General features: G+C 40.5%; 1 protein-coding gene across 2 annotated transcripts; it reads left to right on the top strand.

The window, feature by feature from the left end:
• The first annotated feature begins 5482 nt into the window (after positions 1–5482).
• On the top strand, positions 5483–22903 carry LOC104938470 (paired box protein Pax-6). 2 transcript variants are annotated; one of them, XM_019256005.2, is made up of 11 exons: positions 5483–5563; positions 9271–9324; positions 14701–14831; positions 15800–16015; positions 16355–16517; positions 19538–19690; positions 20120–20202; positions 20677–20827; positions 21378–21487; positions 21814–21955; positions 22092–22903. In XM_019256005.2, the coding sequence occupies exons 1-11, from the start codon at positions 5551–5553 to the stop codon at positions 22175–22177; spliced, it is 1302 nt and encodes a 433-aa protein (XP_019111550.1). In that variant the 5' UTR covers positions 5483–5550; the 3' UTR covers positions 22178–22903. The 2 variants fall into 2 exon arrangements, with proteins under 2 accessions (XP_019111550.1, XP_027128738.1); XM_027272937.1 differs by lacking the exon at positions 5483–5563 and adding an exon at positions 6610–6678.
• The last annotated feature ends 2675 nt before the right edge of the window (positions 22904–25578 follow it).

The raw sequence follows: 25578 nt of genomic DNA, 5'->3' as shown, positions 1-25578 counted from the left end.
TCAGAGGAGCAAGTGCCTGACTTGTCTAAAATTGCCTCAATAATTTGAGAGGCCCTACACTTTTTTGTTAAGTATTTTCCTGGTTTGTCCCCATGTTCGAATAATCTTTGTTTTGCATATCTTAATTTTTCCCCTGCTTTTTTTGTTAGTAAGGATCTAATGTGGAATGAATAGCAGCAATTTCCTTCAGTTTAGTTGCTGAAGGTTTCTTGATATATTCCCTCTCTGAAATGCTTAACCTTTTTTCTAATAAAAGTTGTTGCTCCATATTTGTACGTCTTTTGGTAGCAGTATAGGATATGATCAACCCCCTGGCATAAGCCTTGGAGGTCTCCCAGAGCAGGGATGTTGGTAGCTGAGGGAGAGTTGGTGGTGAGAAAATGCCTGAATTCTGTAGTGAAATATGATATGTATTTGTGATCTCTTAAAATCGAGGTATCCATTCTCCAACTTGCAGTTTTCTTAGAGAGGTTTTTAACTGTAACATTCATATAAACTGCTGCATGATCTGATATTATGATGTTTCCAACTGAACAGAAGACGACAGATTCCATAAGCTGTTTTGGGGCAAAGAAGTAATCAATTCTTGTATAACAATTGTGAGGATTAGAAAAAAAAAAGAATGAATTCCGTATCCGTGGGGTGAAGTGTCCTATCCACATATCCCAAGTCTTCGCACAGACCAACGATTTGTTTTGACTGTTTGGATAGAGCTAAAGCACCTAGAGGAAACCTGTCCATCAACGGATTCATAATGCAATTCAAGTCACCTCCTACAATAGTATTTTCCATGGCAAGCTCAGATAGCTTGGCAAAAGCCTCCAACAAAAAGTTAAGGGGATGACATGGAGGGCAAGCAAAGTCCTCCCCATATAAGGAGGCTGAAATAAGTACAAATCGTCCATATTTATCTTTAATACATTTTGACACTTTAACTGATAAATTTTCCTAATGAGTATTGCCACCCCTCTGCTTTTGGTGGCGAAAGATGAGAAACAGACTTGATCAAAGCCACACTGCTGCAGTTGTAAATGTTCCTCATTATTCAGATGTCTTTCTTGCAACATAGAAATATCAATCTTTTCTTTTTTTTAAAGATGACAATATTTTTTTCCTTTTAATGGGAGAGTGGCTTCCCTTAATATTCCAAGTGCACAGCTTCAATGTGTCACAGGTCATAGCATTTTTTACTGACAATATTTAAGCTTCCAAATGTATTATGATCTCCATGTAGTTTCTGCACCTGACTGCTTTACCAGCTCTCCCTCAACGACTCTGGTAAACATGTCTTTGTCTCTGGTTCAGTTCCATAGCTTGGAATATCTTGAACTTCAGGCAGCCCAACTATCAAACTGAGCTAACATTGGCTAACAGCAGCTATCAAACTGAGCTAACATTAGCTAACAGCAGCTAACAAACTGAGCTAACACTGGCTAACAGCAGCTAACAAACTGAGCTAACATTAGCTAACAGCAGCTAACAAACTGAGCTAACATTAGCTAAACAGCAAACTAGTCAAACTGATAGCTAAATTAGCTAAACAGCAAAACTAGTCAACACCACTATATGCTATAATCTAGTCGAATCAGGCATGCTAACAGGACTGAGCTAACCTTCAGCTAACAGAGTGCAACTAAACTTGAGCGAACATTATGCCTAACAGCAGCTAAACATAATAGCTAGCATATGAGCTAACAGCAGAATCAAACTGAGCTAACATTAGCTAACAGCAGATATCCAACTGAAGCTAACATTAGCTAACACGCAGCTAACAAATGAGCTAACATTAGCTAACAGCAGCTAACAAACTGAGCTACAATTAGCTAACGCACTATACAAATGAGCTAACATTAGCTAACAGCAGCTACAAAACTGAGCTAACACATTAGCTACAGCAGCTAAACAAACTGAGCTAACATTCGCTAACAGCAGCTATCAAACTGAGCTAACATTAGCTAACAGCAGCTACACAACTGAGCTAACATTAGCTAACGCAGTAACACAAACTGAGTAACATTAGCTAAACAGCAGCTAAAAAACTGAGCTAACATGAGCTAACAGCAGCCTACAGCTGTCAGCAGTTTACTTCACTGTCCTCATAACTCTGTAAATCACAGAGAGTTTGCGTGGAGCAGCCGGAGGGACATCAGAGGGGAAACCAGAAAACATTTCTCCATAAAATATGATCCAGTTTCACCAGAATCATCCAACTAGTTGGTGTGTGTGTAGTTCTGTACAGACCGGGGCCTAATGGTGAGAATGGGGAGTCTCAGAGTTGGATTAAAAACGTTCCCAAATGTAATGTCCAGCACAGTAGAGAGTGTGCTGAAATTTCCTAATTCCACTAGTGGCGGGGAGAGCCTACGGCACAAACCCTGTCCATCTTTGACGGACCTACGAAATATGAAGTCAGGGTGGTATTCTAAATAACATAACTAATAGCACACACACAAACAGAGGTGGGATCTCCAAATGATACAAGTCCTAAACCCTGGAGTGTGTGATGGTCCAGATGTAAATTGTTTTGTATTATAGGCACTAACCAGTCTTTGATTTGTCATTTAGGAGTCCACCTCTGTTTGTTGTGTGCTCATTTTTCCGGTCAACAAGATTACATTCATTCTCTCTGTATCCTCACGCTAAAGTCGACTGGAAATCCACATTCTACATTTTAAAGCTGATGTTCATAAAAATGTCTTCATTTATCAAAACAGACATTCAAAGATAAACAGCTGGTGAAATAAACAAACTGACATTATACATTGATTGCTGTGGGTTTATTTTGTCTGTTGTACAGACTACATCATGAATACATCGGTGACCCGTTCAAAGAAAGCCAAGGCTCTCGTTTACTCCAAAACTGTTGTTAGGCAGCGCCAGCATCCTCTCTGTGGAAAGACTGGAGATCACTGCTGAAGTGAGGAGAAGAAGACGGGGATGCAGAGCTGGATCTAAGCGCCAGGAGCAGAAAAGACAGTACAAACCACACATACCATCTATTAACATGGGGAATGTAAGATCTCTGCACAATGAGATGGAGGAGCTAACGGCACTAAGCAGGCTACAGAGGGAATATTGATAGTGGAGCACCATGTTCCTCACAGAGACGAAGCTGAATGAACTCACTTCAGACTAGCTGGAAACTCTGGACCACTTTCAACTTGTGAGAGTGGACAGCTGAAGACAGACAGGAAAGCAGAGAGAGACACAGCAAAGGAAACGTCTGTGGACCACAGGACGGAGTCAGAACCGGGTCACTGCAGGAAGGACTCAGCCTTTTGAGATGTGGAGAGCCCACTCTACCAGCTGAGCCACCAGGACACCCCTATTTATTTATTTATTTATTTATTTACTTATTTATCTATGTATTTATTAATAGTATTTTATTATCCACCTTGGATATTGTGAACCACTGTAACAAGTGAATTTCCCCACTGTGGGATCATTAAAGTCTATCTTATCTTATCTTAAAGAGCAGAGTAGTCACCCACTGAAGTGTTGACCAGTAAAGAGCTGAACCACTCTGTGCCAGAAAGGCCAACCCACTTCTGTAGTCAGTCCACAGAATCAGATGCAGCACTGAGATGCAGCACTCATTACAAATCATTCATTTCTATTGTTACAACATCCTCAGCTACACCAAAAAGGCTTGAACTCCTGAAAGTTTAACATCCACTGCAGGTTTTAAAAAGTGCACAGTGCTTTTGTGTTTCGCAGCTTTGTATATTGTCCTGCCTTGTCTCAGTGAGTTCTTTGTGATGGCTGTAATCTGAAGACATCACAGGTGGTGCTAACATCACGAGCCTGTATAGATAGCATCTAATGAACAGCTTTCATTAGTGTAGTCGTTACCCTGTTCACCTCACACGCAGATGGATGAGCTGTTATGTGTGCAATATAAAACAAGAAGGAAACAAAGCCATGAGCAAAGAAAATTATGTCACATTCCTTTATTTGATTTTTTATTGTAACATATTTCAGTATGTATTCTCTAAGTATTCATTTTATCTAACGTGGGAACATATTTACACTGGTATTTAAAAAAAATTATGTTTCTGTCTTCTTTAAACAAACAAATGAAGAAAAATATTATAATAATAAATAATAATTAATAAAGAAAATACAAATCAGCCTCTATTTGTTTTCTGATTTCAGGCTTTTTACCAGGCTCCATCATCGAGGCCCAACACTGATCTGAAGTGATACATCTCAAAATCGAAACAAAGTAAATACATAAACATATATACAAAAAAAACCCTTAAATCTCAATATATTATTTGTCTTGTTTCCTTGCCCTCATATGAGAAGATTCTTGGCATAATATACATAATATAAATATACTTTACATGAATTCTTGCTCATTTAATGTGGTTGCATTCTCTGTAATAATGCATATTCAACTTTTTTAACAAAGAAACTAACACAGAGATATTAATAACTCAGGAAATATTTATCTTTATTGAACAACACATCTAACATTAAATGTCACCTTCCTCCTAACTAGTAATACTGAAGAACGCACCTCATGGCCTGTTACAGAAGGGAACAACAACATCCTTATTGTGAATCACACTGCATCATCTCGTGCATGGGAGCTTTGTGGTGTTGAAACAGGAAGGACTCGAACACAGATCGCTCTGGAGTGTAATCTGCTTTATGATTGTACAGCATGAAAAAGTGACATCTTGTACTTCCGCTGTCAGTTACTTTTAGGTTGGTGTGTATCCCTGCTCACTGTTACGTCTTTTAACTTGGATGAAAACACACACACGCACCTGAGAGTGAATGTTACCTTGTCTTTTGCAGAGTCATACATTCTTGTGTAATGACAGTTAAGTTCACACCACCGGTCCTAGCACCACACCATTCACGAGGTGTCAGAGCACTCGGAGGCCTCTTTGGTCTTTTCCGTCCTCCCACATGGCTCTGATGTCTGTCACCTTCGGTACATTTCTGAACTGGATGATACAACAGCCACGACTGATTGACCAAGATGCTTTTTTCATTCACAGGATACTTCTGTTATGTCTCATGTGAACAACCAAAGACGTGAAATCAGTTAGAAACACTTGTGCACGTTTTTACATCCTACATTTTAGTTTGTGTGAAGCATACTGAGACCTCATGGCACCGAGCCCAGCCCCACACCACACACACTCAAGTTCATGTGTGTGTATTATTGTCACTGTTCTATGTGAACTGTATCAGTGCTGTCTGACTCTGAACATTTGACTACCTCATGCCAATAAAGTGAAGAGAAGCTGAGTGGGATCACACACACACACACACACACACAGCTCTCACCAGTATGGCTCAAACACTCCATCCCCTCCACTCTCTCTCTCTCTCTCTCTCTCTCTCTCTCTCTCTCTCGGCCCTCCCACTCGCTCCCTCCCCTCCCTCCCTCTCTCTCCTCCCTCCTTCTCAGAGGAGCAGCTCTGTCTCTCTCTGCACTTGTCTCCTCAGTCAAGGAGAAACTAATTGGAGGAAAGAATAGAAGAAAGGAGCTGTTGGAAAACTAAACGAACCAAAACTTTACTCCTCTACAGCATGCCACAGAAAGGTAAGCTTGATCTCTCTTTTCTCTCTCTCTCTCTCTCTCTCTCTCTCGCTCTCTTTCTTTCTTGCTCTCTCTCTCCCTCTCTCTTTCACTCTCTCTCTCTCTCTCTCACACACACATCTCTCTTCTCTCTCTATCAGTTGGACCACGGAGTTAAAAAGTTACAGGTTTTTTTTAGCAGATAAGGATGAATACAAGTTGGCAAAGAGGAACCTGGTTTAGAAAGAAAGCAGACATGTGTGTAGTGTAACGTTAAAGAAAAAGTAAAAAAGGGAAAGAAAAAAAGGACATTTTACAAATTAAATGACTGGAAACAATAAGAAAAAATTCAGAGGGGTGAGGAGAAACAGACAGGAAGCTGTGATTACTCTGAGAGAAAGGTTTTCTGGATCAGCCTTTCAAACAGAGTGGAAAAGTTCATTTAAATGTATTGTTCTTAAATTATGGAAATATATTATTATATAATTAAATATTATGATATATTATTAACAGTTCCATTGACCAGTGACTATTCTATTTTAATCTAATCTAATCTACCAAATAAAAATCTCTGTGTAACCAATAGATGCAGTTTAGTGTGCAGTTCACTTGACTCATAAAAATAGACATTGAGGACAAAGTGTTATCACAGACAAACATAAGAATGATGATTGCTGTTGCTCATATTTGTTTTCTAAAGAACACATTTTATTCTATTTGTGTGTGTGAACAGTGTGCTCCAGCTCACAGCTGCCAAAGTCTGGACTGTAGGCCGGGTTCAGGGTTAGGCTGAATCCACGCAGACAGAAAATAAGAGCTAAACACAGACAGACAGACAGACAGACAGACAGACAGACAGACAGCAGAGTGTCGCTGGACGCTCTTCTGGATTATTAATCATCTCTGCCGGATTTGGAGTTTTTTCAGAAGTCCACAGGTGTATTCTAGAAAGTGTCCGCGTGCACGTGAGCCGTTTTAAATCCACTGTGATTGATGCATCGCGTGTTTTCACCTGAACACAGCGAGGACAGACAGACAGACAGACATCATGCTCCTGTTGGTTCGTGACTTTTCATTCACACACATGGAAACTGTCCTCAGATGACAGCGGACTCAGAAATCAGATGAGTTCATGCTCTGTAAGTCTTCCCTTTCTGCTCTCAGACAGTCAGACTAAACTCCACGCTGACCCCTTTATTTCACTGACAGCAGTTTGTTTTGAGCTCCATCATCTCCCCTCAGCAGCTGATCGGAACTTGTGAATGAAGGCCTCCATCTCCGCGAGCGAGTGAAGGCCGCAGCACGCGCAGCCTCCGTCAGAAACCTGTTTTGAACGTGCTGCTGATGTTGAAGCACGTTCAAACACGGATCTAAATAGCTTGTGTAACAGACAGCGGAGCTGATAGAAGACAATCGAGTTCGTTTTAATTGACGATCTAATTAAGTCCGATGTTAATTAACGTCTTAACTAAATCGAAGCCAATTAATTGCATGATTAATCGGGTCAGAATGAATTCATCCAGCACGTTAAAATGAACTCATTTGATTTGAACATTTATTTCTAATAACAATATTCTGTCAAACTCAGGTGCTGATGTTTGACACCATGAAAAACCTTTAAAAAAGAAGTTCTTCATTTGAACACACACTTTTCACGTGAACACACACTCTTCATGTGAACACACACTCTTCATGTGAACACACACTCTTCATGGACAAGTTTTAGTCATTTCTTTATTTTCATGTGTTGTGCACAGACGGACCCTGAACACACCACAGGCCGCAAACATAACATTCATATCAAAGTTCCTCCACTCTTTTTTTTCTGTCACACATTCTCTGTAAATCATCACAGGCCGACCCCAACGTTTATAACAATATTTATAACATAACTTTATTATTTTTCAGCAGCGACAGTAACCTCAGCTCATCCCTAAAAATCTCAGTGCAGCCTCATAAATATTACAGTGTTGAAATAAAAATAGAAATATACAATTATTATTGTTATTATTATTATTATTATTATTATTATTATTATTATTATTATTATTTTATTATTATTATTATTACTGTGAGCAGGCAGCTGGCTCCCGCAGCGTGTCCCCGGCCGCGGCTCCGTCTCTCTCGGCTCTTTTCTGCTCATATGAGCGCTGAACGCGGCTGAATGAAACTTTTATATTGTCATCAGTGTGTTCAACAGAACTCCTTTATGTCAGTTGCACTGGTCAAATTGGGCTCCCCGCCGCGGTTTTGTGTCGCAGGGTTTTTAACGAGCCGCAGCTAACGAGGCAACGACACCAAAATCCCGCGGACACACAAAGCCTGGCGGGTATTTACCGAGCAGAGCCGCGGCTCCGCTCCTCCGGCTCTTTGTCTCCTTTCACTGGCAGAAAGGCGCTGAGTTATAGCGGGGACAAGGTGCCTATAGCCGGCCAGTGTGTGTGTGTGTGTGTGTGTGTGTGTGGAGCTGCTTCATGTTCATTATTCAGGTTGTTAATGACAAGAGCCCTGCAGAATGCGCCGCTTTGAAGCTTTTATTGCTTCGGTTTTTTAAGCCCAACTAAAAGGACTTGGGTTTGAATCTCGGGATGAACGTCAGGAGCTCCCTGCATGAATGACAACACGCAGTTCAACTGCATCATCCTCACACTGCACTCCTCTGCTTAGAATGCACGACACTTTATTTATATACTTATAGATAGAATTATAACCAGGCCCTTATATGATTATTGTCTTGTCTGGCAGACAGCAGACTGTGTCATTGTTCCAATTGAAACTGAACAAAGTGTAAAATTCTGCTGTGGATAAATGTGAAGGAAATAATATTATTCATTCCTCTCCATTCATATCAAATTTAGGAGAAACTTTCATTAATAAGGCAATATTCAGAAACTGAACACATTTAGACAAAATAAATATGAGAACTCTGCAGTTACCCAAAGTTTGTTCATGAAGTTTCATCAGATTTATTTGTGTCATTTAAAAAAAAAAAAAAAACATTGAAATGAAATAACATTTCTATTATTATTATTATTATTATTATTATTATTGTTTCTCTCATTTCAACACAATGATCTGGAGCTCTTCTTCCATCTGTGCAGCGATCGACACACTGCGTGCTGTGCACTGTGCTGATGAAAGTGATCGGACTGACCCTGAAGCAGATTTGATTTTGGATGTGTTCTGACTTTTTCCCCACAGGTGATTTAAGACAGATGGAGACATTTCTGGCTTTTAATTGTTGACAGTTGACAGTGTGTGATGTCTTCAAGAGAAAATGAAAAACACTGATGTGTATAGCACAGTGACATGTGGCTCATGTGTCTTAAGTGTAAAGTCATGAGTATACATTTCAAAAACAATCCTCCGCTGTGTCCGATGTGAAATGGTTCTGGACCTGAGTGTGAGAGCTGGACTCCCAGAGCAGGACTCAAGTCTGTGCTCATAACTTTATGTACATTAGCATACATTAGCATATGAACCAATCACAGAATGGTTTGGCACTCAGCCATTCTGTCCAGACACTGTCTAGTTTGTTTTTTCTGTCTGATAAAAAAGTTCCTTTCTTCCTCACGGCTGCAGAAAAGTTGATGAGACAAAAACTGACCTGTGGAGATCCAGATTCCTTCAGTGTGTAATTCAGTGTCCAGGAAAAGATGATGTCTGTGTGTGTGTGTGTGTGTGTTGTACATGATAACACTATAAAAGAATATCATTCTCTGTCTGTGCAGATTTCAGAAGTCAAACGAGCTGGGAGACTGGTGTGGCCTCCATGATGCAAAACAGTGAGTTACATGTCCACATCGTGTTGTTGTTATTAGACATAAGACAAAACAATGTTTTAATAACACAGTTATGATCTATTGCAACTGACAGGCCGTTTTTTAAGTTGTCCTTTTTTTAAGGACAAAACTGAATGCAAACAGCAAACAGACAGCCTTCACTCTGTCAACGCTCCTTCTCTTAGTAATGTTTTCTGCTGTATTAATATTAAAGGACAATTCTGGTTTATTACATCTTAAGCAGCTTTAATATATTTATGATAACCACATCAAATGACACTGAAAACAATCCCAGTGATAAGCGTACAGAGAATCTGCCGCTCCTCTCGGCCTCACAGAGCGTTCACCTTGTTATTTGGCTGTTGGTCGTAAAACCTTTGCTTCATTCTCATAGTTTAGTTTGGGCTAAAGCAGGCACATGTCTTCAGAAACAGCAACAACAAAACACTAGCTGGTAAAAAAACAAACCAATAACAGTTGAGAGTCTGGATAATAATAATATGAGACTGACTGCGAATTAAAAGAAATAAAAAGAAGTTTGTCATATCTTACCATATCTTTTTTACTGAATGATTAGTGTCAGCACAGGCTGAGCTCACACAAACCGCTCAGTGACACTGAGCAGAACAGTTTTTATATTTTCACATTAGAATTCAATTTGGACAATTAAAAAATGATTACATTTTTTTGTTCTTAATTTTTTCAGTAACATTAACCAAGTTAAGACACATGGCAAACAAACACGAGCAGTGAGAAATAATGAAGAAAACAATGAAAATAAGTTGTGATAAACTGGAATTACTCTTTAATGATCTGTGTAAAACACTTGTGACTAGTTGGGTCAAAGTTCTGGGCTGTGTGAAACATTAGGACTGGTAATAAACTGCACCTGATTTCTTCTCTCTTACTGCGGGACAAGAGGTCCATGCTCTCTGCAGTGAAGGTGTGTGGATTACTTCTCTCTCTGTGTCTTTGCTTGTTTCTTTGTCCCGCATCTCTCCTCTGACCAGTTTTAATCCCACACTGCACTGCTTCTGCCCCTTGCATCCATCTCACCTTGGATGTTACTGGATGCTGCTGCTTGAAATACATTTGATCAGGTTTCTGTTGGGCAGTAACATTGAACGTCAGACTATTATCACATCATCTCCACTTAAATGAATTAAATAGTGAAAATGGAGTAGCTGGAGGTCGGGCTGTTGAGAAGTAACTGAAGGTCATTAGTAAATCAACCACAGGTTACATTAGGGAGTGAACGTGAGTTCAGTCAGTCTCCTGTGTACTGCACCAACGCTAACATTCTATTCAGCTTCTAACTCTCTTTACATATATTTGTGTGTGTGTGTGTGTGTGTGTGTGTGTGTGTTTGCATAGGTTGCAAGTTGGATAGCTAAGCGTGTTGCATAGTTCAAATATTAAAATCTCTGCAGGACTTAATGTCTCCATGAGTTCTCTGGTCCCTAGACGTATGCTTCCATCTGTTAAAAGGGTTTTCCCTGTTAAAGGTTTTTTGTGGGCAAGTTTTTCCTCACTCGAACCGAGGGTCTAAGGACAGAGGGTGTCACTCCCTGTACAGATTGTAAAGCCCTCTGAGGCAAATGTACTTTGTGACTTTGGGCTATACAAATAAAATTGATTTGATTTGATTTGATTTTGATTTCCATCTTCAGTTTTTAAAGAAAAAAAAAAGTCAAATAAATGCAGACTTCCCTTGCAATTATTAAATTTAAATCAAATTAAATCAAAACAGCAGCGTCAGTCATTTAATATATCATATGTTATATAATATTATATCAGTATATTATTATATTCTCTTACAAGGAGTGATTGAGGAAGTCGGGTGACATTATTACATAGAAATTATTATTATTATATATATATATAATAATATATACAATATATTATTATTAAACAAACTTATTAATAGGAATAACCTTAACGAAGCATAATTTCAACTCAAAGCACAATGTTTCCTTAAACTGAACCAAATCATGTTTGCTTACCACCAAACTTCAGACTTTCAGACATGTATTTCTATGTATTCACAGGGACAAACGGCGTGTTTTGTCATTTCACTTGGTTCAGATAATAACAGTGTGTGCTAAAAGTGAAAGTTATTTCAGTCAGGTTCAGTGTGAATGAGCTGATTTAAAGTGAAAGCTGCTGAGCTGCTCCCAGGGGCCGATAGCTCGGTGTGTGTGTGTGTCTGCATGTGTGTGTGTCACAGAGGGACCACAGCCAAATTGACTCCATATGTCTGTCTATTAATTGTGTGTCAGCAGAGAAAATCCTCAGTGCGTTCCTCTGGGAAATGACACTGTGATTAACATTTCTACGGCAGAACAATCGACCCCTAAACACAAAGTGAACATGATGTGAGGCAGCGTGGGGGAGAGCTAAAGGGTGAAATAATCCACCGCCACACTTAAAGTCAACAGCGGCTTCTACAGGGGCCACGACTCGTCCTATAATTTAATTAACCAGAAGAGAAGTTTAAAGCCATGACAGTGTGAGGTGTGTCGGTAGATAAACCCTCTGTGATCCAGGTTATCCATCTGGGTTTCTAGTAGAGTAAGGGGGGGCAATAAGTGTAATTACTTATTTCATTAATCACTGTTTAAAGAAATGATTAGCAATTACAAAGGCACGCAGGAAGTCGATTACATTTTACTTTTGTCTTTTAGTGCCAACATATTACTACTACCTATTACTGCTGTCTAGTATCTTTTTCCCATTCAATTTAAGCTCATTTATAAGATGCCAGACCATAACAGATGATATCTCTGGACACTTTTTATAGACAGTATTCTATATATTGTTATCATAGAGAGAGTGAAGAAGACTTGGCGTATGTTTCCATCAACATAATGTTTTTAAATGGTAAATGGACTGTACTTATATATCGCCTTTCTAGTCTTCTGACCACTCAAAGCGCTCTACACTACATATCTCATTCACACACATTCATACACTGATGGCATTGGCTACCATGCAAGGTGCCAACTGCTCATCAGTTTGTGGATCTAACCATTCATACACATTCACACACCGATGCAGCCTTCGGGTTCAGTATCTTGCCCAAGGACACTTCGACATGCAGACTGGAGGAGCCGAGGATCTGATTAGTGGACGACCACAGTCACATAGTAGTATTAGCAGTGTTGATCTTCATTTTGCATCCAGTACACAGGATGGACATACAGAGGCCCTCTGACAAGTACTGTGTAAAGCGCTGGTTCAGCAGTCAGACACATGTCAACAAAAACAACAATTTGTAAGAGGCTGAGAGATGGAGGAGAGAAAGCAAGAACGACAGCAGGATCTATGTTTGAGTTTAATACGTCATGTGTGGCCAAGGACAGCTGTGGCTGGCTTTTTCTAGAACTTGGATAAAAAGTGTGCAGATAAATAAGACATTCAGCAATGTGACAACACATCTATGAAGAACATATTTAGGTTGTGTTGGCACATACCTAAATATGTTGTTCATCAGCACAGGTGAGAGTTTTCTGATGAGACATGCTTCATTTGTTAGTATTATTATTCATGTTGATTAGAGTTTAGTTTGGCAAGCCAGATCAAATCCTTTGTCGATTTAACCATCCATCAAACAAGCCCAAAGAGTTTAACAACATTAAAACATGATAATACTTCATGCTTTTAACCAACAGCTGTTATAATTGACATGGTCATTAGAAAATCAGGCACAGTAAGGCAAATACAAACAAAGGTCAGGTTTATATATTTAAACAGAGAATTAATACTTTTCTTGCAACAAAAGTCTCTGAGAAACTCGTCCCTTTCCCACAGATAAAAACTGCTCAGGCTCACTGCTCACACTGTGTGTGTGTGTGTGTGTGTGTGTGTGTGTGTGTGTGTGTGTGTGTGTGTGTAGGTGACATTAGATCATTTGTGAGTGCTGCATTGCTCCTCATGAGCAGTTAGCCACCAGTGTATAAATGTGTGTGTCAGTCTGTCATGTCATTTATCATAGCCTCAAACCTTTATTCAAGCTCAGCATGTACTGTCAGATCAAATCTGCAGGTTAAAAAGGTTCATGTCTTGATCAAATGGAGGTATCTGCAGGATGTCCGGATGTTTCCCACCCTGCTTACATGTTCTGCTCATTATTCTTTAAAACATGAATACATTGTTATTATTCATATTTGTAGCAGCCATCTGACTGAAGTCTATAGTGAAACCTGTTTTGATAGCAGCACCACTTCACTGTGTGTGTGTGTGTGTGCGTGCGTGCGTGTGTGTGTGTGTGTGTGTGTGTGTGTGTATGATTTATTAATGTCCTGTTGAGAGGTTTATAAATCTGCAATATGCTTTCCCCCACAGAGCCATTAACAGACAATAGAGAATTGATTCAGTGTAAATCCCTACTTAACCTGCACAGTGCCACAGCACACACTGTGGTCTGCTGCTGCATGTTGAGAGAAATGTGTCATACCTGCAACATGTTGATCAGCAGATCAGGATCAAACTGCACACAGAGACCTACAAAGAGCCCGTCTGCAGCTCCATCATTTATCAGTGATGGCTCCGAAAGCTGACTTTTAACAGTTTGCTCTTCACTGCCCAGCTGTCTGAACTCCAGATGACATCCTGGGGATTTCTCACTCTAGACTGGCTCTCTCAGGTCCCAGTTCTTCTTTTTCTTTAGAATTACAGCTGCAGCAATATTCTGATCATTCTTAAAAAATTGAATTTCATAGGAGGAATAATAATCTGTCACTGAATTTATTTTACAGTAAAAAATGTTTTGAATTCACTCCACATGTATTACAATGAAATGTTGAGTTCAGATAATAAACGAACACATCATCTATGTTTTGAATGGCATTTTTGAAAAAGAGAACTAATATCATGTGAACTAGGACAGCATTATAACGTTCTGCTCTCTCGGTGCTGTAGTACAGAGCTGCACACCACCTTGCCAGAAACCTAAACAGATACGGGTTAGTCCTTCAGGGGATGGAACAACAGCATCTGGCATCTGACATTGTTGTAATGACCACTCAAATTGAGTGTACTTTTACCATCTTGATCATCAACTGTTGAAACAGAAAGTTCTTCCATTAAACACATCAAAACTATGTTTTTGACTTAAGGAAGGCCTAAAATACTCTTCATCTCCTCTAAGCTATGTTCCCTGTTGTAGTCCTTCCTCTTCTCTTGCATGTTCCTCATCAGTGTGGTTATTCAGTTCATTGTGGGTAGACTTCTCTTTTCATTAACACTCAGTTTGTTATTTAATTTTGCTTTAAACTGAATCTTTTTTTTAATCATGGTACAATAAATATAGCTCAGTTGGTCAATTTCTGAAAACCTTTATTTTACCTTCTGTGTGTTTGTGTGTGTGTGTGTGTGTAGGTCACAGTGGAGTAAACCAGCTGGGAGGTGTGTTTGTGAATGGGAGACCTTTACCTGATTCAACCAGGCAGAAGATAGTGGAGCTGGCACACAGTGGAGCTCGACCCTGTGACATATCCAGAATACTACAGGTAAACCCATTGTGCTGAGCGCTTGTAGCCTGTGCAGGTTTTGTAAGATGGTTGAAGAGTCACATTGATTTAAACGCCACGTCCCTGGATGGATGTTCATAGAGTTCAGTGTGGCACCTACCTTGTATGTCACTGTACAAACTATAATGAATCCTATGACCTACATTACTCACTCTATTAAATGAAACAGAATAAACTTTGCTACAAGCATATAGAAGTCATATTTACACACACCAAACACTAGTTCAACACCAAGCATATGAATGATCATATATCAGAATCTATATAGAGCCATAAAACCAACCCACACACCTCATTGTAAAAGTTTGAATTTAAATCTTTAATTTATGCTGTGCTCATCTTAATTTACTCTGAGCCAGTGACATACATCTGAACACACACATCTGAACAAATGTCACAAGTGTTCCCTTCATTATGACAAAATTATTCAAATAGACCTTATAGTTGCAGAGATATACTCTATTCATTTTGGGTATGTCATTCTCGAGCAGAGGCCTAAAAAAGAGGCTGGGGCTTCAGTGGTTAACTGACAAGGTCTGGTGGTCATGTAAACTTTGACTGTTGTCTGTTGTGGTGTGAAGGTGAGAACCATTCATGTCTTGTAGCATGAAGATTGGGATGGATGAAAAAATAAATAAAACATCTGATTTTGACATTTGGGACCACTGCTCATTTCCTGGTTCCTACCATCACAGTTGGTTTCTCTAAAGAGTCAAATTCAGTGTCACAACTCTAAAACACTGTCAGACATGATGGACAGTTTGGGAAAAATTCCACACATTCTCTTCCTTCTCAAAACCTGGCGTCTACGTTACCCACAAAGCAACACCACTGCTGACTCTTTGGTGGGGGGTTTTTGTGTTATGTTATTAAAGATTAATGTACTTGTACCATGTTTCTACAGACCCAACAATCTGTGTGATGTGTGATGTTATTTTTGTGTCCAGGTGTCCAACGGCTGTGTGAGTAAAATCCTGGGCAGGTACTACGAGACAGGTTCAATCCGGCCACGGGCCATAGGGGGAAGTAAACCCAGGGTGGCCACTCCAGAGGTGGTGGGAAAGATCGCTCAGTACAAGAGAGAGTGCCCATCCATCTTTGCCTGGGAGATCAGAGACCGATTGCTGGCAGAGGGAGTCTGCACCAACGACAATATACCCAGTGTAAGACCCTTCTGTTCTTCAGCCAAGTCATGTCAATAAGTCTATGTAGCACAAGCTAGGCACACAGCTAGACTAATCAGTAAAACCTTGTAAATGACAGCTGATGTATTTGTTACACTAACAGCAGACCTGCAGGTTGACTTGGTACTAATAGCTGGCAGGTTATTTGAACTGCATATGAGTCAATGGCATGTACCAAATAGACTTTAAGTGTCTGGCTGAATGTTGACAGCAGATCATTAATGCTTTGGTTCAGTTTTGGATGTTTGGTTCCTTAAGGTTCTTTACATGTCATCACCAGTTACTCTTATGTAATGACACTGGTGTGTTTATCACCAGGTTTCATCAATTAATCGTGTGCTCAGGAACCTGGCCAGTGACAAGCAGCAAATGGGCACAGTGGGAGCTGAAGGGATGTTTGACAAACTCAAGATGCTCAATGGACAAAGCACCTGGGGAGGACGCTCAGGGTGGTACACAGGGACTACACTCACTACCACTGGTAGGACACTGACTCATACTACTGCTAACACAGCTTCTATATTTATTGACATGTAAAATGAAGATGAGAAGGTTTTCTGATTAGACATTATTATATTTAGTGGGTTTGGTGAAGACATCATTAGTGTAGGAAGTCTCCATGGAGTCTAGACAGTAGAGGTGGTGAAGAGTGGACTTTTGATGAGCTCAACCTAGGCACTGGATATGATCACTGAAGGTGAATGTGGTGGAGGAGGGTGGGGATGACTTTTATACTGATGAATGACAGCTGACACCCTGCATCTACACAACAGTGTTTTAGATTTGTATTACTTTATTATATATAACAAAAACACACAAAACACAAGATAAATAAATGAAATACAGTATATAAACACTGATGTAAATTACACAAATCCTTCATCATAGAATCCACCATGTTTGAAAAATCCCTGAAGAAAGCTAAAAAATAAAATAAAATAAAATAAATAACTACAAAAAAAAAGATTCATCCTAATACCATATGAACAGTTTCAGACTGTTTAAACTGTAGCAGATTTTTCACCCTGTTTAACTGGCATTAACTCCAGGTGTGAAGTGCAATCTAAAACTTGACTTTTCCAGCCTTCTTTGATGCAAAATCATCAATTACATCATTACTGTATAATTGATGCTGATGATGGCAAGTCCAGAGAGACGCTCCTGTGACATAGTGGACCTCAAGTACGTTTTAATCAGCTTCAGCTTGGAAAAACTCCTCTCTGCTTCAGCTACTGTCACTGGAAGGGTCATGGCATCAGTGGAAGTCCATGATGACTCAGCAGTAAGTTGCAGTGACAATGGCGGCCCACTCCACTAATTGACGTGGAAATGAGCGGTATAGAAAACTGGAGCGTTTTTTTTTTTTTTTTTTCACGGCGCTTGTGTGCCCTCACATAGATTGCGCCCTGGGTCCATAGCAAAAACCGGCCCTGGTCAGCTCATTAATGAGGAGAGAGAGGGAAAGAATGAAGTGAACGAAGCATACAGTAAGATCGTCTTCCTGATTGAACTTGACTTCACTCACTAAGATGGGAGGAACACTCAGAGGCCTATTTTTTCTCTTTTTTCTCTTAAGTCTCAGTGCAGCGCAAACAGTGAATTCACGATTTTGGTGACATTAGCACAAAAAGAGCCAGGCTGGGCAGAGGAAAACAAAATCTACAGTTACAATCAGGCAGAGCTTCAGTAACGACCAATCACACAAGATAGAGCTCAGAGCTTTTGAGCTGCAGGAGAGTTTTTAATTGGCCATAAGCTGGCAAGACTTACTCTGCCAGTTAATAAATTGACTTTGCTGTAGGCCACACCTATTTTGACGAGGTTTTCCATCTTTGCAAGTTTAATCCAAATAAATAGTTTCAGTTCCCCCCAAACACTGCTGGTGTTCACGTTCCAAGATTCAGATTGAATACTGTTCCGTTCTCGAGTCACAATCAAGTCAGATTTTTGTCCATTGTGCCACTCAGTGACATTGCATTAATGATTATTTTTAAAAAGCAGCCAGAGTAAATTGAGTAAATCGCCCACTTGTCCAGAATTCACGGAACAGCGGACACATTGTATAGAGCTGACACAAGCAGCTTCCTTTCTTTCCATGTGTGTGGCTGAGGGCCCCATTTGCTCTATGAGTAGACTCATATGCTGCTGCTCCTCCTCCAGCACCCTGGGATTACAGCAGTGAAACCAAGTCATGCTATACTACCACGGCTGCTGCTCCTCATCAGTCTACGGCATGTTTGTGCCCGTGTGTGTGTGTGTGTGTGTAGGGGAGGGGAGAAGGGGCGTCTGCTCTCATTTGTGTCTCTTTCTGCCTCACTGATTGTGACACTGAGCAATGGCTTCATTCTGTTTTGCAGTTTCTGTCTGCTGGGGATAATGAATAATTAGGCTAGCACCACAAATAACATGAGTTCCACAGGGAGCTGGAGTCAAGCTCCGTCTGCTCAGAGATCACATGCTGGAGATCTCGACTCTGAAAAGCCCTGTACCTTCACTCATCTTTAACTCACATGCATGGCTTCATTTCAAGGATTTGAATATTACATATTGTATTGTCTCCTCGGATCAAGACTTGGCTTTTAGTGAAGTGCTCTATACAGCACGCGTTGTTGTAGTTGGTGTTGCTAATATACCTGCAAGACTCTGCAGATTCAGTCAGCATGGAACAGTTTATCCTTGTGCTGTTCTTGTGTATGTACAACATAACATTTATTAAAGCACATTTATGAAAATAGCATAATAAAACATCAAATTAATGAAATGAAAAAATGATTAAGGCAACTGTTTGTTTGTTTGTCATTAAAGAGTTTTGACTTCAGTTGTACAAAATGCAGATGATTTAGACAGCCACTATATTCACAGCCACAGAGAAGGACACATCTTCAGCAAATGTATGATATGTATAATTTATTCATGTGGACCAAAATTCCAGAAGAAGAGAATTATTAAGATTTTTGGCCACTTTGTGGAAACGATCTTTAAACACAAACAGTTCTTATTTACACATCTAGAGGACACAGAGCAAAGTGAGCAGTGTTTATTTGAAAGATCTTAGCAGAGAATAAAATGGCAACCATTATATGAAGGAGAGAGCTTATAGACTAATATTAACTGTAAATAATGTATTATTTAGAATATAAAATTATATAAATAATGAATTATCTGTTAAAGGTAAAAAGAGAGTTTAAGCTTGTAAGCAAAACGTGTTAGTATTTCAGTATTGTTCTAACTTCAGAATGGTCTCATTGTTTCAGGGATGTTTTTGTGAATATTAAAATAGCAAATACATTTAGATCAGTCTAAACCCACTCCTGCATCTATAACTTGAGTCTCAGTTAAATGGAATGTCTGTTCCTGTTTACTTCATCCAAATATTGATATCAGTGAGGCAGGTAAAGACCTGAGGTTGGCTGTTACAATTCATACATAACACATGATACAATATATCATAGTGTCATCTGACTAAAACTAATTTGTTTGTTCCTTCCTTCCTCGGTGCAGAGTGCCCACAGGCAGACGGAGGGGAGAACACCATATCAGTTAGTTCCAATGGTGAGGACTCAGAGGAGACTCAGATGAGGCTTCAGCTGAAGAGGAAGCTGCAGAGAAACAGGACATCATTCACACAGGACCAGATAGAAGCACTGGAGAAAGGTAACATGGTTTATCTGTACACAGCTACATACAGGTCAGGACAGCATATGTTCATAGACAGACATTTATACAATGAAACACGTGAAAGACCAATAGCAGCTCAGTCAGGTTTGAATTTATCCAATCAGGAATGGTCCATCTTGATGTCTGAGTGAAGACGTGAACTGTCAGTCACGTCTTCACTCAGACATCTTGTTGTCTGTTATGGCCATAATGTGAGTTGTGCAGTTCTCCAGACAGATGATTCATAGAAATACTGAATGTGAGAACCTGCTGTAACACAGCCCCTCACAGCAGCTGCTCCTGCTGTTAGAAATCATTGATTCATAATCCTATAAATTCAGATGTCCAGATGTATATCAATTAGACACAGCACAACTGATGTTGTCATGTAACGTTATATCAAGTGACACTTTGTTTTTGTTCCAGAATTTGAAAGGACTCACTATCCAGATGTGTTTGCTCGAGAACGCCTCGCCAACAAAATAGACCTTCCAGAGGCGAGAATACAGGTAGATTCTATGACTTCTTCTTTCATAGGCTTACAAGTCAGCTCATGTGTGTTTTAATTATGTATGTATGATTTTCATTAAATATCATTATTATTATACATTAAATACAGTGATCAGTCTCTAGCTCTTATTGAACAACAGCACCATAAAGAATGCAGATTACACTGAACCAACACCACCCAAGTATGTGATTTTAGGCTCAGTGTAGGCCCTGCTGATCATCACAGTGGTGCTAGTTGGAAAACACAGGAGCTTGTCTTTGGTCTTGAGGAGTTACCTACACTGTACATTTCCTGTTAGATTGACAGCTTCACTGCTCACCTTTCCCTCTGCACTGCTCAACATCACTTTCTGCCGCGACACCACACACTAACTAATCATCCTGCCAGCTCACCCATTTACTGCCAACCAGATACCTCCATCAACAATGTATAGAATCAAATATTTTCTACTTTTTTACTCTGGCATGTGCAGGTTTGGTTTTCAAACAGACGAGCAAAATGGAGAAGAGAAGAAAAGTTGAGAAATCAACGTCGTCAGGTGTCCAACTCCTCCAACCATATACCAATCAGCAGCAGCTTCAATGCCAGTGTTTACCAGCCTCTACCACAACCGACTACACCAGGTACTGATGAGGACATATACACATCTGTCTAGCACTTATTCTGAGCATAACAAATGTTGAACATTGTTTTAATGCTTAATTTCAGGCCTTTTGGACTTCAGATGTTGTGACTTGTCATACAGGTTACTGTTAACATTGTCAATGGTTCTGTTCTCTTCAAGTGTTATTATTGTTTTTACACATCTAGCTTGGTTCTTTCTCAGTCCTCTAACTATATCGAGAACTCTATAATCGTAGACTTCTCAGAAAAGTACCTCTCATCATGAATTCCAATTAAAGATTTACACTGAATTAGGTATTAGAGCTCTTAGCACTTACAAAGCTGCTTTTGACACAGCTAGAACATGTGAGCAAATCCAGTGAACTGTTTTATCTGCTCTACTACTTGAGTTTTTGGTGTCGTGATTTGACATAACATGAGATTTACTTGTGATTTGCTAAACGAATTCTTGGACCAACTTTCTCTAATACCTTGTATGTTAAGTTACATTGCCTGGGATATTGTACAAATTTCTTTGTTCTCTTCATTTCTCCATCCCTGTCTCTCTAGTGTCCTTCTCATCAGGATCCATGTTGGGGAGGTCAGATCCAGTACTGTCCAACAGCTACAGCCTACCAGCCATGCCCAGCTTCAGCATGGCTGCCAGCCTGCCTATGCAAGTAAGATAATTTAACAAAACATCAAAATACACAGCTAATCGGGTATGTGACTGCAGCTGAGACATCAGATACCAACTCAAATCTGCTTGTTGGTGAGTCACATTGGCAGCCAAGCTAATCAATGATGCCACCAATGATCATCAGTGATGATGTACATGGGTGAACATGACTCAACACAAACGTCCAAATGAAGTGAACTTGTGAATTTAAAAAAGTGGCTGCGATAGTTACAAAGCTGTAACAGCATTGTTAATCTTGCCTGACACCTGGCAAATGGTGAATCTCTCATCAGAGTGTTAATTGGTAATATAAATGTTTGTTTCCAGGCTTCCAGCCAGACATCTTATTCCTGCATGCTGCCCACCAGCCCCACTGTAAATGGAAGAAGTTATGAGACATATACTCCTCCACACATGCAGCCACATATCAACAGCCAGTCAATGACATCCTCTGCAACATCGTCAACAGGTAGGTTACTAATTGGCTGCTGTTTGATATACCTGCTGATTGTATACCTTCTCCTCCTAAAATGCACTCCTTCTAAAATTCCCTTTGCATTCGGTCACACTGTACACTAATGCATGCTTTGTTCTCCTTTCACCAGGTTTGATTTCTCCTGGTGTCTCGGTCCCTGTCCAAGTTCCAGGAAGTGATGCGGACATGTCACAGTACTGGCCACGCCTGCAGTGATGGCATCACTCACAGCAATCATTCTTTCCCGCAGTGACCACGAGCAGTGCTGCTACAACAGGACTGTATGGGTCATCAAAGCCTGACCTATCATTAATTCACAGCTTGAATGTCAAAAGGGACCCATCACTGAAACAGACTGCACTGCAGCAAGTGAATCCGAAGAAATTACTGTCATTACTGATTGTGAGAAAACATTGAAACCAAATTCTGGAGACAGGTTGGACAGAAGGAGTTTGAGTACTCTTCCAGCTGAAGAATTTTAATATTACTGTAAACCAGTACAAGCTCCACTATAACTGGATCAAAGATCTTGGGGAGTCCCTCCACATCATCTCAGCTACCATTCAAAGTCTGGCAGCCTAGCCCAGAATGAAAAGGCCTGAGCTATACTCAGGAAGCTCAGGAAGGTGGACCGTCCTTTGGTAACAAACTCCAGACAGGAATAAACTGCTCAGTGTCCACTTGGACATTCTGTGGGAAGACATATTACCTCCACTTTCAGTTTCTAATTTATATCATGATGGTGTATTTGTAGCAAAAACAAAGATGTTGAATGAAACCTAATGGGAAGAACTTAAAGAAACTTGAAATTAACTGTCTGCTGTGAATTTGTTTCACCAGCAGATTCCAAAAGCCTTGGCCCGGAATGTGTACAGAGTTTCAGAATGTGGATTCTGGTGAAATGTGTTTGGTATTGTAAAAACCTTGACCTGGATGTGATTTGCTAACTGACATGGATTTTGAACTAAAAAACTGTGTCTGTTTGGGGGGGGGGGGGGGCAGAAGCTACTATTGAAATGTGGAATGCAGAACAAACACTTAGCTTATTAAAAGTGAACATTAGATTGTGTCTGGGATGTAAATTTGTTTCTAAGTGTAAAGTATTTGTCCTCACCAGTGATCTGGGAGGGTTTCCACAATAAAGTTATTTCAAATATATTCCTGGTAACATTCTAGAGTAGCACTTAACCATGCCTGGTACACCTGAACTCTCATGTAGAGTCCCATCAGAATTGGAAAGTCTGCACCTGTCCAGCAGAGCTTCATACCTGAGGAGACTGTTGATGTCATAAGGAGACTGTTGATGAGATGATGAAAATATCATGGGTTTAGCTGAGCGGGTGACGTGACAAAGCAGCATATGAGTTATAAACATAAGTCACTTAACTTATAAACATTGCGTGCACCTTCCACCTTGCCTTCCCACTGTCACTTTCTGTTTCAAACATGTTGCTTACAGCAGTGCCGTGCAGGAACAAGTGCATCAGGTGAGGACACTGTGCACAAAGCAAATACATTTTCTTCTGATTCACTTTAAAGAGTGTGTTTGCAGAGCATGAGTTCATGTCTTTAATGAGGCGGTGAAGCTCAAAAGTTTTTAGAACTCAAATGGAATTGATTAGGCTATGAATAATAAACCTCTACATCGACCCCCTTGATGGACACAGGTTGGAGTTTGTTCCTTCTGAAGTCCACCACCATCTCCTTGGTCTTGGAGGTGTTCAGCTGCAGATGGTTGAACCTGCACCACCTCACTAAGTCGTTAACCAGGCTCCTGTACTCTCCCTCTCATCCATCCTTGATACAACCAATGATCACAGTGTCATCTGAGTATTTCTGCATGTGGCAGAGCCCATAATTATACTGTAAGTCAGATGGGTACAAGGTAAAGAGGATGGGAGAGAGCACAGTCCCCTGTGGTGCTCCGGTGCTGCTGACCACAGTGTCCGACGTGCAGTCCTTCAGTCTGGCGTACTGTGGTCTCTCTGTGAGTTACTGGTCTGAACTCATTCAGCACCCTGGACTGTTTGGTTTTAGGAACTGGGATTAGACATGAAGTCTTCCAGAGCATTGGGACCTCCCCAGCTGCAGGCTCAGGTTGAACGCATGCTGGAGTGGCTTCTCCAGTTCAACCGAGCAGGCCTTGAGCAACATTGGACACACCCTGTCCAGGCCCGCTGCCTTCCTCAGCTCTGCTCACCTGATCCTTGGTGATGGTGGTGGGGAAGGGGGTTGAACTGTCTGGGGGTCAGGGTGTGAAGTGGGCAGTCACTGGCTGTGGGAGCTGGAGTATCAAAGCTTTTACAAAACAGGTTTAGCTGGTTGACTCTCCCAGCATCCCCCTCTTCTGTGCTGCTGGCCATCTTCTTGTATTGCTGGTGATCCAGGGCTTGTTGTTAGGGATGCAGCGTACAGTTTTAATGGGAACCACAACAACCATACAGAAGTTCAGGTAGTCAGTAGTGCAGTAGGTGACCCCCTAAATATCCTCACCATGTGCTTCCTGCAGGACGCTCCAGTCAGTGCATTCGAATCAGTCCCTCAGAGCCTCCACTGCTTGAGGAGACCATTCATTATATTTTGATTCACTGGGACGCTCCTCTAAATACTTGCAATGAAAAAACACATTTTGATATGCTTTTGACAATTATTCTCTAATAATTTATTCTCTTATATTCATACACTGATGGCAGAGGATGCCATGCAAGATGCCAGCTGCTCATAAAGAGCGACACAGTGCTTCCTATCCAAAGGGTCAGATTACTGCTGTGTAACCTGAGTAAGCCACCACAAATAGTGTTGTATTACACATATATAGTATATGCCAGTATGACAAAAAATTATATTTAATGGACCTTTAAATCTTTGACAATTAAACATAAAGCCTGAGTAAATGTATACATACAGGAAAAATGATGGCAGTCACATGCTATGACCTTCACAGTCACCATATCTCAACACAATTAAACTCCTCTGGGAAATTTTGAAGCGTTAACCACGTGTTAACCACAACACACATGGGCCACAGTGAATTGTGTTGTGTCATTTGACACCATGCAGGTGTAGAGATGTAGTCATGGTGCTGCGATCCAAGGAGTGAATGTGATTAAATCGCTGCTTTCCTGGAGAATTGTATCAATTTACTGACTTCCCAAATGGTTCTGCATGACAAACCATTTTGAACTGCCTACTTTGTTGGGATGCCACTATAGTAGATAAAACATGATATAGTGCCGACTTCCGGTGCGGCGCTACAACAAGATGGACGCATAATAAAGAGCTCCCGCAAGTCGGTTTGGATAAAGTACCTCCTATTGATATAAATGCTGATATCGTTTCAATTCAAGTATGGACGGAGGGAGAAACCTAAGGAGTCAAATGAAGAACAAAAATGTGAGTGAGATTCAACAAAACCCAGAAATGACCGAGTCCACCGAACAGGAGGATAACGAGGACAACGGAGAAACTAAGGTAGGTGAAGCTAGCACTGACCAGAACGCTGTGCTTCAAGCTCTGACAACGCTTCATACAGAGCTAAGACTTTAAACAAGGAATGAGACGGGACCTGGACAAATTCAAAAACCATGTCAAGAAAGTGTTGAAAGACGACCTCGCGG

This window comes from Larimichthys crocea, chromosome XXI (assembly GCF_000972845.2).
Source record: "Larimichthys crocea isolate SSNF chromosome XXI, L_crocea_2.0, whole genome shotgun sequence".
Lineage (NCBI taxonomy): Eukaryota > Metazoa > Chordata > Actinopteri > Sciaenidae > Larimichthys > Larimichthys crocea.
The sequence above is the reverse complement of the archived record's forward strand: the minus strand, read 5'-3'. Positions and strand labels throughout refer to the sequence as shown.

What these genes read in the sequence shown, in the direction of transcription:
- LOC104938470 (XM_019256005.2), top strand. An exon ending in CTGCCAGCCTGCCTATGCAA is followed by an intron (nt 21,488 to 21,813) that starts GTAAGATAATTT and finishes GTTTGTTTCCAG; the next exon opens with GCTTCCAGCCAGACATCTTA. An exon ending in CTCTGCAACATCGTCAACAG is followed by an intron (nt 21,956 to 22,091) that starts GTAGGTTACTAA and finishes TCCTTTCACCAG; the next exon opens with GTTTGATTTCTCCTGGTGTC.